This window comes from Podarcis cretensis (genome assembly GCF_951804945.1).
Source record: "Podarcis cretensis genome assembly, chromosome: 5".
Taxonomy (NCBI): domain Eukaryota; kingdom Metazoa; phylum Chordata; class Lepidosauria; order Squamata; family Lacertidae; genus Podarcis; species Podarcis cretensis.
Window position 1 is genome coordinate 100350892 of NC_137174.1, and position 16305 is coordinate 100367196.

A 16305-nucleotide genomic window follows, 5' to 3' on the forward strand; every position below is an offset into this window, starting at 1 on the left:
ACAGATTGCAACAGTATGTGCGCTCTCTCTCTCTCTCTCTTTCTCTCTCTCTCTCTCTCTCTCTCTCTCTCTCTCTTTCTCTCTCTCTCTCTCTCTCTCTCTCTCTCTCCAATGGGCAGATAAATATATTCCTCCTGCAAAGGAACAATGATTAAATAATTCACGAGGCGCCGCAAACCCAGGAGTAATAAGCACTCCGTTTTCTTGGGTAAATTCCGAGATCCCAAAGGAGCTCATTGGTCCGCCTTTCTTCCTAATGTTCAATAATTTTCTGCAACCTGGCACTGGCCCCTCGAGCCCGCCAGAATCTTCCGCTGGTCCCCTCCCTCCTCACCCACCTCGAAATACCTTGCAGGTGTCAGGGGAAAGAGAGGGAAATTCATGGACTTAATTTCCTCCAGGTCTTTTGCTCCAAAGGCTGAGCCTGCCTTGCAGTCGTATCCCTTATCTCTTTGCATTCAAACTTGTCTGTGTGTGTATCTTTCCAACTTTCCCCCCAGCAAATAAATCCTCAGTGGTGGTCCAGTTGTGGTGGTCTGGCCTGCTTAAGCCTTCCCTCCTTGTGCTTTTTCCTGCTCCAAATCTCTCCTCCAGCTATTTTTCACTCCACCAGGGGAAAGATAATTCTTCATATTTCCCACTCCCTATGGCGAAATGTATTCGGGGGAGATGATTTTTCAGCAGGGGAGTAAAATACCTGGAAGCGAGGGAAAGTAAGCAGACGGCTCTCATCCCACTCTCCTCAGTCTCGTTTGCTGCTTCTGAGGCCGCTTTTTCCATTTCCTAGAATTGTTGAATAGTAGAGATGGAAGGGACCCAAAGGTCATCTAGTCCAACACAATGCAATGCAGGAATCACAGCAAAGAAGGTCGCTGACAGATGGCTGTCCGACCTCTGCCACAAAACCTCCAAGGGAGGAGAGACCACCATCTTTCGAGGGAGACCGTCCCACTCTCGAACGGCTCTTACCATCAGAAAGTTTTAGTCAGAATCTGCTTTCTGGACCCAGTGAGGGTCGTGTGTGAGTGTCTGGAGGATGGGTGGCAGCTAACGGATTGAGGTTGAAGAACTTCCTGACAGTAAGAGCTGTTTGACAGTGGAATTTGCTGCCAAGGAGTGTGGTGGAGTCTCCTTCTTTGGAGGTCTTTAAGCAGAGGCTTGACAACCATATGTCAGGAGTGCTCTGATGGTGTTTCCTGCTTGGCAGGGGGTTGGACTCGATGGCCCTTGTGGTCTCTTCCAACTCTATGATTCTATGAATCCTGACAAGACAGAAGTACTGTTTTGGGGGACAGGGGGCGGGCGGGTGTGGGGGATTCCCTGGTCCTGAATGGCGTAGCTGTGCCCCTGAAGGACCAGGTGCGCAGCCTGGGAGTCATTTTGGACTCACAGCTGTCCATGGAGGCGCAGGTCAATTCTATGTCCAGGGCAGCTGTCTACCAGCTCTATCTGGTATGCAGGATGAGACCCTACCTGCCCGCGGACTGTCTCGCCAGAGTGGTGCATGCTCTAGTTATCTCTCGCTTGGACTACTCCAATGCGCTCTGTGTGGGGCTACCTTTGAAGGTGACCCGGAAACTGCAATTAATCCAGAATGCGGCAGCTAGACTGGTGACTGGGGGTGGAGACGCTCCTTCAGGTCTACTGGACCGAGGCCGTTTAGGGCTTTAAAGGTCAGCACCAACACTTTGAATTGTGCTCGTAAACGTACTGGGAGCCAATGTAATGGGAGTTTTTCAAGACCGGTGTTATGTGATGCTTCTGGATCTCAGTTGCCGGAGAGCACGGGAGGGGATAGTGGTCTTGTGTTCAAATCCTGATTTCTGGCTTCCCCTTGGGGCATCCGCTCAGCCCCTGTGAGAACAGGGTGCTGGACCAGATGAACCACTGGCCTGATCCAGCAGGCTCTGCTGAAGTCTTTGCGTTTCTGTGACCAGGCTGCCTCCAGCCACAGCGAGCCCAGAATGCACAGAATGCAAGATTTGTGCTTGCAACCCTAAGCCTGGAAACACTGGCACTTACTTTCATGTGTCCAGTTGTGCTGCAGAGGAACAGTCTCCCTTGAGAGGTGGTGGAGTCTCCTCCCTTGAAGCTTTTCAAGCAGAGGTTGGATGGCCATCTGTCAAGGGATGCTTTAGCGGAGATTCCTGCATTGCAGAGGGTTGGGCTAGATGACCCTCAGGGTCCCTTCCAGCTCTGTGTTCCTGGGTCCTACTGCTCAAATTGTGGGCTTCCCATGAGGGTGTTTTGTTGGCCACTGCAAGAACAGGACGCTGGACTAGGTAGGCTGCTGGCCTGATCCAAGACGGCTCTTACGTTTGTGTGAAGCAAATCGAGTTTCTCCTAATTCCCTCCGAAAGCAGGGAGGTTCAGTATTCAGGCACCAGAACCTTCTCATTTCATGCAGAAGCAAAGACCCAGAGAGAGAGAGAGAGAGAGAGAGAGAGAGAGAGAGAGAGAGAGACGCTGGTGGGTCTCCGCAAGAGATCTTCTTTTCCCCGCCTTCATCCATCAGCTTCTGCTTTGGCCATTATAATTTATAACCAGCAATTGGCGATTTTATCACCCAGCTAATAATAATAAAAGAGTCAAGCGCAGACTGTGCTTGCTTCCACCTCTGAGAGTTTTTATGATCTTTTAACAAGCTTAATTAATCTGGCTGTCATTGTTGGAGCTGCGTGTTTCTCAGGGAGCGAAGGCCCTCTGCTGTTCCCAGACACAAAACTCCATCTCAGGCATGCAGAGATTCAGGATTAGAAGCCTCGAAAACCCTGGTCTTCTGTGGACTTCCCCCAGTAACGAACTGGGTGCTCCTGGGTCTTGAGCGAAAGGGAGTCCAGAGATAAAAGGAGAGCCGTGACGAGGTCAGGAAAATCTTCCAGGATAAACCGGCGCCTCCTCTGGGTTCCAGTAAGCCTGCATGAATGATCTGGGAGTGGTCAGATCATGCAAACCTTTGCTGCAGTCATGTTTGAAATACTGGGTACCGTTCTGGATGCCTCACCTTAGAAAGGAGGAAGAAGAGTTGGAAAGGGTTCAGGAAAAGGCAAACAAAATGGTCCATGGGATGGAGAGACCATGTTATGAAGGAAGGTTACAGCATTTGGGACTTTTTAGACTAGCGGAAAGGTTGTTTGTTGGCATCCATCTGTCTCAAGACGCAATAGAGTGCGCCTCTGGGGGTGAAGTCAAACAACCGCTGCTTGCAGTGCAAGCCTGGGCAGTGTGTCTGGAGGTCGTGGGCTGCCCAGGTGACAGGCCCCTCCTCTCGGTCCCGCTGATGTAGTTAGACCGTGGAACTCACTCCCACAGGAGGCAGGGGCTGCCAATAACCTGGATGGCTTTAAAAGAATTAGACAAATTCTTGGAGCCGTTGATGGCTACTAGGATGGCTGTTTTTGACCTCCATAGTTGGAGCCAGTGTGGTGTAGTGGTTCAGAGGGGTGGACTCGTAATCTGGTGAACCGGGTTCGCTTCCCCGCTCCTCCACATGCAGCTGCTGGGTGACCTTGGGCCAGTCACACTTCTCTGAAGTCTCTCAGCAAAGGGTATTATTCAGAAGCACATTGATCCCCGGTCATTGGTGCTGTGTGGGGCTCCTCTCCCTCAGGAAGTCAGGGAACCAAGCCTCACAGCTCATGAGGTCCTTTGGTTGGTGAACTATTTCCCCAGGAGACTCCTTAGCGTAGTGATAAAGCAGGATATCAAATTCAAACTCTTCTTCCACTTCCTCTTCTTCTTCTTCATCATCATCATCATCATCATCATCATCATCTTCATCATCATCATCATCCCAGTTGCTAGAAACCACAGGAAGGGATGTTGTGCTCAGATCTTCCTTGCTGCTTTCCCACAAGCTGATTTCCAGAACAGGATTTCAGACTAGATATGTCATTGGCCTGATCCTGCAGGCCCTTCTTACATTCTTAACCCCCTTGTTTTTAGCATCAATGCTGTCATTTCTTCATTTTGGTGGCCTCCGACTCTCTTGACCTTACAGTGTTCACAACTGAAAAGGATTCACGTAGCAATCATGAGAGATTTATTTGCAGAATACTTCAAATCTCTGCGCATAACTGGTTGGCGGACTTTGGGGTCAGCCCGCACATGAGCCCATCAATGATGCTTCAAGTTGTCCCCCAAAGCCTCTGGGTGACTGTAACAGATATTGATTGTAGCAGCTGCTACAGTCACCCATAGAGAGCATCTTTCCAACCTTCTCAGCGTTGTCACTCACTTATCCTCCAGCAGCATATGACTTTTTGCAGCAAGGAGACAGAGGATCAAAGAAACTACAATAGAAATAGGAACTTCTATAACTAATCTGTACCTCTCTCTTGCTGAAATAGGAAGCCACTTGCTGCTATTAGGTAATTCAGTAATGGTTCTGAGTGGGTTTCTGGGGAAAGAGTTCCATTGGCGCCTGTAAAGGTAAAGGTAAAGGGACCTGTCGTGGCCGACCGCTGGAGTGGTACCTATTTATCTACTTGCACTTTGACGTGCTTTCAAACTGCTAGGGTGGCAGGAGCAGGGACCGAGCAACGGGAGCTCACCCCGTCGTGGGGATTTGAACCACCGACCTTCTGATCGGCAAGTCCTAGGCTCTGTGGTTTAACCCACAGTGCCACCCACGTCCTTCATTGGTGCCTGTAGCAGCTGTCAAAACCAGCAGTTGCCACAAGCACCTGCAGGCTTCTAGGTACATGTAGGTTTCTCATAGGATTCTGTGTGGAGTGGCCTTTTATCAAGGGGAGATTTTGCAGCTGGGAACAATTCATAGAACCATGGAATTGTAGGGATGGAAGGGACGCCTGGCAATGCAGGAATCTCAGCTAAAGCATCCGAAACAGATGGCCCTCCAAACTCTGCTTAAAAACCTCCAAGGAAGGAGAGTCTACAACCTTATGAGGGAGTCCATTCCTCTGTCAAACAGCTCTTGCCGTCAGAAAGTCCTTCCTGATGTTTAGTCAGAATCTCCTTTCTTATAACCTGAAGCCATGGGTTCGAGTCCTGCCCTCCAGAGGAGGAGAAAACAAGTTTGTTCCCTTTTCCATGTGACTGCCCTTGAGCTATATGAATACGTCTCTCCTCTCAGTCTCCTCTTTTAATAATAATAATAATAAATTTTATTTATATCCCGCCCTCCCCAGCTGAAGCCGGGCTCAGGGCGGCTAACAACACCAAAACAGTGCAACATTATAAAAACATTATAAAAGTTAATTAAAATTCAAATTGATGGCAACCATAAACTAAAGTTTTTTAAAGATTGCCAAAGGAGGGGGTCAGGCTGCGCCCTGACCAAAGGCCTGGTGGAACAGCTCTGTCTTGCAGGCCCTGCAGAAAGATGTCAAGTCCCGCAGGGCCCTAGTCTATTGGGACAGAGCATTCCACCAGGTTGGAGCCGCAGCCGAAAAAGCCCTGGCTCTAGTTGAGGCCAGCCTAACCTCTCTGTGGCCTGGGACCTTCAAGATGTTTTTATTTGAAGACCGTAAGTTCCTCTGTGGGGCATACCAGGAGAGGCGGTCCCGTAGGTACGAGGGCCCTAGGCCGTATAGGGCTTTGAAGGTTAAAACTAGCACCTTAAACCTGATCCTGTACTCCACCGGGAGCCAGTGCAGCTGGTATAGCACCGGATGAATGTGATCTCGCAGCGAAGACCCTGTAAGGAGTCTTGCCACGGCATTCTGCACCCTCTGGAGTTTCTGGGTCAGTCTCAAGGGAAGCCCCACGTAGAGCGAGCTACAATAATCCAGTCTGGAGGTGACTGTCGCGTGGATCACAGTGGCTAGGTCAGGGCGAGAGAGGTAAGGAGCCAACTGCTTAGCTTGGCGGAGATGAAAAAATGCCATTTTCCAGGCTAAACATACCCAGCTCCTTCAAGCGCTCCTCATAAGCCTTGGTTTCCATTCCTTTTCCATTTCTTATATTTCTATGCCCCTTGTCACTCACATGAGTCACAAAGCAGCTTACAATCAATAAATAATAAAATAGGAGATCACAAATACAGTCATACCTCATGTTATGTTTGCTTCAGGAAGCACGTTTTCGGGTTGCGTCCCACGGCGACCCAGAAGTAACGGAACAGGTTACTTCCGGGTTTCTCTGTTCGCGCAAAATGATGTCGTGAACATGCGCAGAAGCTGCGAATCGCGACCGCGCGTGCGCAGAGGCGGGTTGCGTTCTTTTCAGGTTGCGAACGCACCTCTGGAACGGATCCTGTTCGCAGCCAGAGGTACCACTGTATAGGATAAATCATATAGAATACTTAACTAATCATCAGTAAAAGAATCACATAAGGAAAACAACCCCAACTAATAAAACGCAATTAGCAAATAAGCAAACCAATGAAATAAGCTAAACTGCACAACCGCTACAAAAGTCATATTATAAGATTCAGAAAGCATTGCAGAACGCATGCTCCATGAAAGATGATGATATAATAATAATAATAATAATAATAATAATAATAATTTATTATTATTTATACCCCGCCCATCTGGCTGGGTTTCCTCAGCCACTCTGGGCGGCTTCCAACAAAACACTAAAATGCAATAACCTATTAAACATTAAAAGCTTCCCTAAACGTTGTTATTAACAATGTTAACAAACCAGCCACCAAAAGACAAACTAAGCAGGGTTGAATTCACACACACACACACACACACACACACACACACACACACACTCCAAATCCCCAGGACTTGGCACAGACTCAACTCTGTTCTGAAGGCAAGGCAGGTGGAAAAAGCCATTGCCTGATGGCCGGCGCAGTCTCATTCCCCTTCAGTGGCGTAACGTGGGGGGTGCAGGGGGGGCCGGCCGCACCGGGCGCAACATCTGGGGGTTAGGGTTAGGGGACGCAAATCCACGGGTTAGGGGGCGCAAATTACTTGCCTTGCCCCGGGTGCTGACAACCCACGCTACGCCACTGTTCCCTTTGATCATCTTGGTTGCCCTTCCAGCTTGTCCATGCCCTTCTTAAATTGGGCTGCCCAGAACAGAATGCAGGACTCCATGTGAGGTCTGAGCAAAGCAGAACAGAGCGGGACTATTACCGTACTTCCCTCGATCCAAGCACACTGCTGCTGCGGATGCAGCCATCATTATTGTAATGTTTTGTAGGGAGGGAAGTGGGCTGCGAGGAGGCAGCGTCGCAACCACATATTTATGGCCATTGGCTATAATTTTATTGAGCAACACAAAGAGGAAAACGAAGCGAGAACCTGAGAGGGTTTCTGAGTGCTGCTTTTGTGCGAAGACACATCGGCTGCTGATAGATCTTCTTTTGCCCTGGAAAGAAATTGCTCACCCCCCAAATGGGCCGTGGAACGAGAAAGCGTGAAGCGTGACAGGGACGCTTCTGCCCAAATGGGTCAATTTCCTGCCATTTCCCCCCATAATTGCATGTAAAGCGTATAGCATTTAATATACCAGGCAGAGGCAGGAGAGAGACAGAGACACAGAGAGAGTTTCCATTCTCCTTAGTCCTGTTATTTTATTTCTTTTATGGTTGGAGTGGAAACGGTTTCTGAGCTCAGCCCTGCCTTACAGAGCCACTCTTGCTGGCTGGCTAATCACCACCCATTTCCCAATGAGTGCTTTTTATTTATTTATTTTATCTGCATCATAAGATTTACGCCCCGCCTGATAGTTTAAAAACAAACAAAACGAGAAAAGGATAAAACGAAACAAAAACCCAGGAAACGTTTACAATATAGTTTTGAAACGTACTGAAAGTTAAGAGGCTGAAACAACGATTGTTGTCCGGAGATATCTCAGTTGGTAGAGCGTGAGACTCTCAAGGCCATGAGTTCGAATTTGGGCAAAAGATTCTTGATTTGCAGGGGGTTGGACTGAATGACCTTTGAGGTGTCCCTCCAACTCGACAGTTCTATGATTCTACAAGGCTTCAATTGTTGCCTGCAGGCGTTCCTGCTCCTTGTCGATTTCCCCCTGGAGTCATTTTCCTTCGAGTGACATGCTCAGACCTGGGTGGCTTTTCTGGAGAGCTTCTCCGTTCCCCAGTGATCTTGCCTGCCCTCCAGAGATCAAAAAAGCCCAGCACCAGAAGGCTGTGCAAGCCTGCAGGTTGACTCTCGCTAGCCACCTCCCTGGCTGCCTGTGCCTCCCCCCCCCCCACACACACACATTGCCAAAAATCTGGCTCATTTTTTCCACCCATGAAGAGGTGCAGAAATAGCCAAACTTCCCCAACTGCCCAGAGGCACTTTGGGAACCGGTTTGCGGTGAGGGGTAACTGGAGTTTAAATCTTAGGACGACCGCACATGTTTCCAGAAGCCTGGTGATTAGCCGGAGCAGAGTTTTATAGACTGTTTCTGGCTTCGGGGCCTGGGTGTACTTTTCAAAACAAAGCCCAACAACAGAAATATCTTCGTTTGAGGTCTGGAACGTGTGTCTGGTCCCTGCAGGAGCGGACAGGGGACCTAGGGCTCGTCTCTTCGACTCTTGACGTGCCCCACCCCATGGAACAGGCCCAGGGCTGCCGTGTTGTGCACCTGTTTTCAAAGAAGCATAGAAAAGTGGAGTTGGGGCAATGCAGGAATCGCAGGTATAGAATTCCTGGCTGATGGCCATCCAGACATTGCTTAAACGCCTCCGGCAAAGGAGAACCCACCACCTCTTCTGGGAGACTGTTCCGCAATCAAATGGCTTTTACTGTCAGAAAGTTCTTCCTGTGGTTGAGTCAGAATCTCATTTCTTATAACTTGAAGCCACGGGTTCGAGTCCTACCCTCCAGAGCAGGAGAAAATAAGCTTGCTCCATCTTCCAGGGGACAGCCCTTCAGATATTTGAAGATGGCTCTCATATCTCCTCTCAGTCTCCCCTTTTCCAGGTTAAACACCCCCAGCTCTTTAAGCGCTCCTCAAATGGCTTGGTTTCCCGACCCTCAATCATTTCTTTTTTTTAAAAAAAAAATATTTATACTTTTCAAATTTATACATTTCATTAGTTTTACAATCAGTTTTACATTTGAAAATGTGACTTCCTTCCCCCTCTTTCTGCGGTTCCTTAAATTTCTTTTTAAGTATCTTCTGCATATCCAGATTCATTTAATTTGCTCACTTAATCTACTTTAAATATATACTCTTATAAAACTGCAGGTTATAACAATAATCCTGCCAATGTTTTTATCTGCTTGCAATTTATCTGCAAATATTCAATAAACCATTTCCGTTCTTTTATAAAAAGCTGGTTATCTTGATTTCTTATTCTTCCGGCAAGTTTCGCCATTTCTGAATATTCCATAAGTTTTTTTACCCATTCTTCCTTTGCTGGGACTTCTTCTTCATTCCACTTTGGGGCAAGTAGCATTCTTGCCGCTGTAGTAGCATACATGAATACATTTCTGTAGAATTTAGGTAGTTCTGTCCCTATAATTCCCAAAAGAAAAGCTTCTGTTTCCCCCCACAAATGTTATTTTGAACATCTTTTTCAATTCATTGTATATCGTTTCCCAGTAAGCTTTTAACTCTTGATCATTCCGGTTGCCCTCCTCTGCCCACCTTCCAGCTTGCCAGTATCCTTATCCCTTCGAGCATGTGCAGAGTTGCCTTTTCCTCTCTCCAAATGGACCCCAGCCAGCTCCCTCTCAGCCTTGGACTTGAGGTTAGGGTGTCTTAATCTTCTGGTCTCGCCCCCAGGAAGGCAAAGAGCATTTGACAGAGGTGTGGCAGCTACGTGCCACGGAGGCCGAGCAGGAAGCTAGCATCCGCTTGCCCTGAGCTGTGTGTACAGCTGTTAAGATGTTAGATCACAGCTTGATGCTCAGGAAGGCTTGCCATCAGAACACATTTACATCACGGAGGGATTAATTTGTCTATCCTGTCATCCTGGTGGGAGCAAAGCAAATTCCACAGCAAGGGCGATTTGCCTCCCGAGAAAGAGGAGGGGAACAACAGAATAAAAAACAGAGACTGCTGTAGATACAGAGCTGGGTGCAAGGAGGGAAGAGGACCGAGCAATAAAGTCACAAGGGCAAATTGCATTTATTTAAATCTATTTTTGGGACGCGGGTGGCGCTGTGGGTTAAACCACAGAGCCTAGGGCTTGTTGATCGGAAGGTCGGCAGTTCGAATCCCCGCGACGGGGTGAGCTCCTGTTGCTCAGTCCCAGCTCCTGCCCACCTAGCAGTTCGAAAGCACGTCAAAGTGCAAGTAGATAAATAGGTACCGCTCTGGCGGGAAGGTAAACGGCGTTTCCATGCGCTGTTCTGGTTTGCCAGAAGCGGCTTAGTCATGCTGGCCACATGACCTGGAAGCTATACGCCGGCTCCCTCAGCCAATAAAGCGCTTTGCACAGCCCACTAAAGAAGATTATAGCAGACAACGTGGCATGAAGAATATTTTGAAGAAACCACTAGGCTGAATGGGTGAAATATTTCCTAGAATCCTAGACTTGGAAGGGACCCAATCCCGACCAGGGAAGAATAGCAAACCAAGTTGATGGGGACTATGCTGAAATGGCAAAATTAACTGGAAAGCTCAGGAACTAAGAGGACAAGAACTTTAAAAAAGAATGGGGGGAGTGGAATTATTATTTATTTAGGAGACCATTGTAAGAAGATGAAAACATTAGCAGGATTTTAATCTCACTTGTAAGGTAACAAAGACTATGGACAATTTAGATGGATAAAAATGTGGATAATGCCTGGTTCCCTGTAACCTCACTTCTCGCAGGGAGGGAACCGCCAGAAGGCCCTCGGCGCTGGACCTCAGTGTCTGGGCTGAACGATGGGGGTGGAGACGCTCCTTCAGGTCTACTCGAGTGAGGCCATTTAGGGCTTTAAAGGTCAGCACCAACACTTTGAATTGTGCTTGGAAACATACTGGGAGCCAGTGAAGATCTCTCAGGACCGGTATTATGTGGTCTCGGCGGCCACTCCCAATCACCAGTCTAGCTGCCGCATTCTGGATTAGTTGCGGTTTCTGGGTCACCTTCAAAGGTAGCCCCATGTAGATCGCATTGCAGTAGTCCAAGCGGAAGATAACTAGAGCATGCCCCACTCTGGTGAAACAGTCTGCGGGCAGGGAGGGTCTCATCCTGTGTACTAAATGGAGCTGGTAGACAGCTGCCCTGGACACAGAATTGACCTGCACCTCCATGGACAGCTGTGAGTCCAGAATGACTCCCAGGCTGCGCACCTGGTCCTTCAGGGGCACAGTTACCCCATTCAGGACCAGGGAGTCCCCCACACCCACCCGCCCCCCGTCTGATCCAACGGGATCTTCTGTGCTGTTAAGCTTAACTCAGGACTGCACAAGTTGGGTGATTCCTCAAGCCCAGTGCAGCTGCCATCTGGAACCAGACAAACTCCCTGCCTGGAATTAGAGAAATGATGTGGGAGCGCTCAGTTTTCTAGCCCTCGACAGGCCGCAATGAACGGATTGTTTCAGCTTGGCCAGTCACCAGTTGCAGAGACCCGCCATGTCGGATGGCCAAGGGTGACTGGCCATGTGCATCCCGACAGCCTCCCCTGTCCAGTGGAGAGAGGAGCTCAGTGTCCTGTTTCTGATTAAAATTGAACGGCCCCATTGCAAGAGGCCGGCACTGCAATGAAAAGCGGCTTTTACCATCGTGGGTGAGTGCAACACATGTGACGTGTGTCCGTGGAAAAGAAAAACATTGAAATTAAAAAACCTAGACACATTTTAAACATGTAAAACCAGCCATGTTGTCCTTGCAGATAACGATTTCAAGGTTGCGTGGCATAGTGGTTAGAGTGCCAGGCAGGGGCCTAGGAAACCAGGGTCCCCATTTCTTTATTTTTTAATTGGTTTTCACATATTACATCACAATACAGATGTACCGTATTTTTCGCTCTATAGGACACACCCGACCATAGGACGCACCTTGTTTTAGAGGGGGAGAACAAGGGAAAAAAATCTCCCCCTCTCTGCACAGTGCCCTTTCAGCGAAGCGGCAGGAGAAACGGAGCCCCTTCCATTTCTCCTCCTGGTTAGCTGAAGGGGCGCTGCGCCTTAGCTGAAGGGGCACCTACCCTCCACCAAAAGGAACCCGAAGCCTCCGGAGCGCAGCGGGAAGTCCCACTGCGCTCCGGAGGCTTGAGACAGCTATCTTTGAAGCCTGTAGAGTGAGAGGGGTCGACCCCTCTCGCTCTCCAGATAGCGTCGGGTTCCTTTCGCTGAAGCCTGGAGAGCAAGACTCTCCTGGCTTCAGTAAAAGGAACTCGAAGCCTCCGGAGCGCAGCGCACTGACCCCTCTCGCTCTCCAGGCTTCAGCGAAAGCAACGTGAAGCCTCCGGAGCGTGGAGGCTTCGCGTTGCTATCGCTGAAGCCAAGGAGCCTGCATTCGCTCCATAGGATGCACACACATTTCCCCTTAATTTTTGGAGGGGAAAAAGTGCGTCCTATAGAGCGAAAAATACGGTACCAAAACAACACCATTTCTTCCCCATCCCCCCATACATTTACATGTATATTTCCTCAATGCATTATATTATTCTTTTCTCCTTCCTCCCACTTCCCTGAAACATGAATCTCCCTGGGCATAACCATCCCTTGCCTCTCAGCCTAGCCTACCTCACAGGGTCGTTGTGAGGATCAAAGAGGGAGAACTCTGCACGCCCCCTTGAGCTCTTTGGGGGAGAAGTGGGAAATGAATGCAACGAGTAAATAAAATAAGCATTGTTTGTGCATCCAAGGCCTGAGAGCGAGGGGCCTGGGGAGATTTGCAGGCTTGGCGCGACTGACGGACTCCGGCTGCCTTTTCTCTCCGCAGAGCACCCTGGAGCAGTGCAGCGTCTGCGCCAAGCCCATCATGGAGCGCATCTTGAGAGCCACCGGCAAGGCTTACCACCCTCACTGCTTCACCTGCGTGATCTGCCAGCGCAGCCTGGACGGGATCCCCTTCACCGTGGACGCTGGTGGAAACATCCACTGCATTGAGGATTTCCACAGGTGGCTGCGCTTCTCTTCGCCTCTTTTGTGGGGGGCTCGGGGAGGGGAAGCAGCAGAGGTTTGCATTTGTGTTGGTGTTTAGGCCCTTTGCGAGCTACACGCTGTGGGAGGGACTGCTGTTATCTTATTATTGTGCTGAAAGTTCATTTTGGCTCGGCCAAAAGCATCTGTGGCGTTCGTGCAAAGCCCCCGGTTGTTTCACGGACAATTGACCTGTACATCACTACTTTATCTTCCGCTACCACCAATTTTGTGTGTGTGTGTGGGGGGGGGGACCCAGGGTTCCCTGGTGACATATCGAGTCACAGTCAGGTAATAATAAATAATAAATTTTATTTATACCCCACCCTCCCCGGCCAGAGGGTGCCAGTGTGGTGTAGTGATTAAGAGTGGTAGTCTCGTAATCTGGTGAACCGGGTTCGCGTCTCCGCTCCTCCACATGCAGCTGCTGGGTGACCTTGGGCCGGTCACACTTCTCTGAAGTCTCTCAGCCCCACTCACCTCACAGAGTGTTTGTTGTGGGGGAGGAAGGGAAAGGAGAATGTTAGCCGCTTTGAGACTCCTGAAGGCGAGTGAAAGGCGGGATATCAAATCCAAACTCTTCTTCTTCTTCTTCTTCTTCAGAGCAGAGCTCAGGGTGGCTAACAGCAGTAAAAATTACAGTAAAAACGTAATGGGGGGGGGAGGACCCAATTTAAAATACAGGTTAAAATGCAATTTAAAAGGCAGCCTCATTTTAAAAGTAGCCCATAGATCACATAAAGGGAGGGAAACATAAGGGTCAGGCTGAGTCCAAACCAAAGGCCAGGTGGAACAGCTCTGTCTTGCAGGCCCTGCGGAAAGATGTCAAGTCCCGCAGGGCCCTAGTCTCTTGTGACAGAGCGTTCCACCAAGTCGGGGCCAGTACTGAAAAGGCCCTGGCCCTAGTTGAGTCCAATCTAATGACCTGGGACCTCCAAAGTGTTGTCATTTGTGGACCTTAAATGTAAAGGTAAAGGGACCCCTGACCATTAGGTCCAGTCGTGACTGACTCTGGGGTTGCGGCGCTCATCTCGCTTTATTGGCCAAGGGAGCCGGCGTACAGCTTCCGGGTCATGTGGCCAGCATGGCTGAGCCGCGTCTGGTGAACCAGAGCAGCGCAGGGAAACACCGTTTACCTTCCCGCCGGAGCGGTACCTATTTATCAACTTGCACTTTGACGTGCTTTCGAACTGCTAGGTTGGCAGGAGCAGGGACCGAGCAACGGGAGCTCACCCCGTCGTGGGGATTCGAACCACTAACCTTCTGATCAGCAAGTCCTAGGCTCTTTGGTTTAACCCACAGCGCCACCCACGTCCCATTGTGGACCTTAAGGTAGAGTTAGCAATGAATATTAAAGTTTATTTCAAACACAAACAAGTTTTAAAATATATTTGAAACACTGTCACTCTATTCCCTCTCAGTCTTCTCCCTGTCTCTAACTCACTCCGACTCTATCTCCCCCCCCCCCCAAAAAAAGAACCAACCAAACTAATTTCAAAACCTCTGGACTGAGCCTCAAAATCAGGTAGGCTCCGCCTCCGGGCTTTCTTATTGGTCAACCTATTAACCCTTTCTCTCCCCCAATGCAAACGTATCCCCAAAGAATGGTTCCTCTTCATCCTGGAGAAGAGTGACTAGTGGGGTGCCACAGGATTCTGTCTTGGGCCCGGTCTTATTCAACATCTTTATCAACGACTTGGATGATGGACTCAAGGGCATCCTGATCAAATTTGCAGATGACACCAAACTGGGAGGGGTGGCTAACACCCCAGAGGACAGGATCACACTTCAAAATGACCTTGACAGATTAGAGAACTGGGCCAAAACAAACAAGATGAGTTTTAACAGGGAGAAATGTAAAGTATTGCACTTGGGCAAAAAAAATGAGAAGCACAAATGCAAGATGGGTGACACCTGGCTTGAGAGCAGTACATGTGAAAAGGATCTAGGAGTCTTGGTTGACCACAAACTTGACATGAGCCAACAGTGTGACACGGCAGCTAAAAAAGCCAATGCAATTCTGGGCTGCATCAATAGGAGTATTGCATCTAGATCAAGGGAAGTAATAGTGCCACTGTATTCTGCTCTGGTCAGACCTCACCTGGAGTACTGTTTCCAGTTCTGGGCACCACAGTTCAAGAAGGACACTGACAAACTGGAACGTGTCCAGAGGAGGGCAACCAAAATGGTCAAAGGCCTGGAAACGATGCCTTATGAGGAACGGCTAAGGGAGCTGGGCATGTTTAGCCTGGAGAAGAGGAGGTTAAGGGGTGATATGATAGCCATGTTCAAATATATAAAAGGATGTCACATAGAGGAGGGAGAAAGGTTGTTTTCTGCTGCTCCAGAGAAGCGGACACGGAGCAATGGCTCCAAACTACAAGAAAGAAGATTCCACCTAAACATTAGGAAGAACTTCCTGACAGTAAGAGCTGTTTGACAGTGGAATTTGCTGCCAAGGAGTGTGGTGGAGTCTCCTTCTTTAAGGTCTTTAAGCAGAGGCTTGACAACCATATGTCAGGAGTGCTCTGATGGTGTTTCCTGCTTGGCAGGGGGTTGGACTCGATGGCCCTTGTGGTCTCTTCCAACTCTATGATTCTATGATTCTATGAATGGGCAAACGCTACAGCATTCTTTTCAGTGCACCAGCTGCCCATCACTTGCTGAACATCGAAACCTCGGGCGGTGATATTCTTTGCTCGAGCCCTGGATCTTCAGTGCAGAATGCTCAGATTCCTCTTGGCTCGATGAGCAGAGCTTTCACGTCAAACTTTCTCCGTTCCCTAGGAAATTCGCTCCCCGCTGCTCTGTCTGCAAAGAGCCCATCATGCCTGCGCAAGGCCAGGAGGAGACTGTGCGCATTGTGGCCTTGGACCGTGATTTCCATGTGGAGTGCTACCGCTGCGAGGTCAGTATCTTCTGTGCATGCAAAGGATGTCCTGTGCATAGATCAGTGGTAAAGGACCCCTGGATGGTTAAGTCCAGGCATAGGCCCCCTCTCTGCTCAGCGCTCCTTCAGCGAAGCGGCAGGAGAAACGGAGCCCCTTCCATTTCCCCTCATGCTTGGCTGAAAGGGCGCTGCGCAGAGAGCGAAAACTGTGCAGCGCTTCTCCAGTAAAGCCAAGTTCGCGCTGCGCTCCGGGGGCTTCAGGCGGCTTCAGCGAAAGCAACGGGAAGCCTTCGGAGCGTGGGGGGAGCTCTCCCTCTGCGCTTCGGAGGCTTCGCGTTGCTATCGCTGAAGCTAAGGAGCCTGCATTCGCTCCATAAGACGCACACACATTTCCCCTTAATTTTTGAAGGGGGAAAAGTGTGTCTTATAGACCAAAAAATACAATAAGTTTGAGA

General features: G+C 49.3%; 1 protein-coding gene and 1 long non-coding RNA gene across 4 annotated transcripts in view; both read left to right on the forward strand.

Moving 5' to 3' along the window:
* The window catches only part of LOC307217245, a 340344-nt gene that overhangs the window by 312924 nt on the left and 11115 nt on the right, over positions 1 to 16305 (forward strand). The window lies entirely within an intron of this gene.
* LPP (LIM domain containing preferred translocation partner in lipoma) overlaps positions 1 to 16305 on the forward strand; it is a 289890-nt gene that overhangs the window by 262470 nt on the left and 11115 nt on the right. For all 3 annotated transcript variants that reach the window (XM_079977969.1, XM_079977970.1, XM_079977971.1), the window contains 2 exons: positions 12761 to 12939; positions 15748 to 15868. In XM_079977969.1, coding sequence (XP_079834095.1) covers positions 12761 to 12939; positions 15748 to 15868 — 300 coding nt within the window. The remainder of the gene's footprint in view (positions 1 to 12760; positions 12940 to 15747; positions 15869 to 16305) is intronic.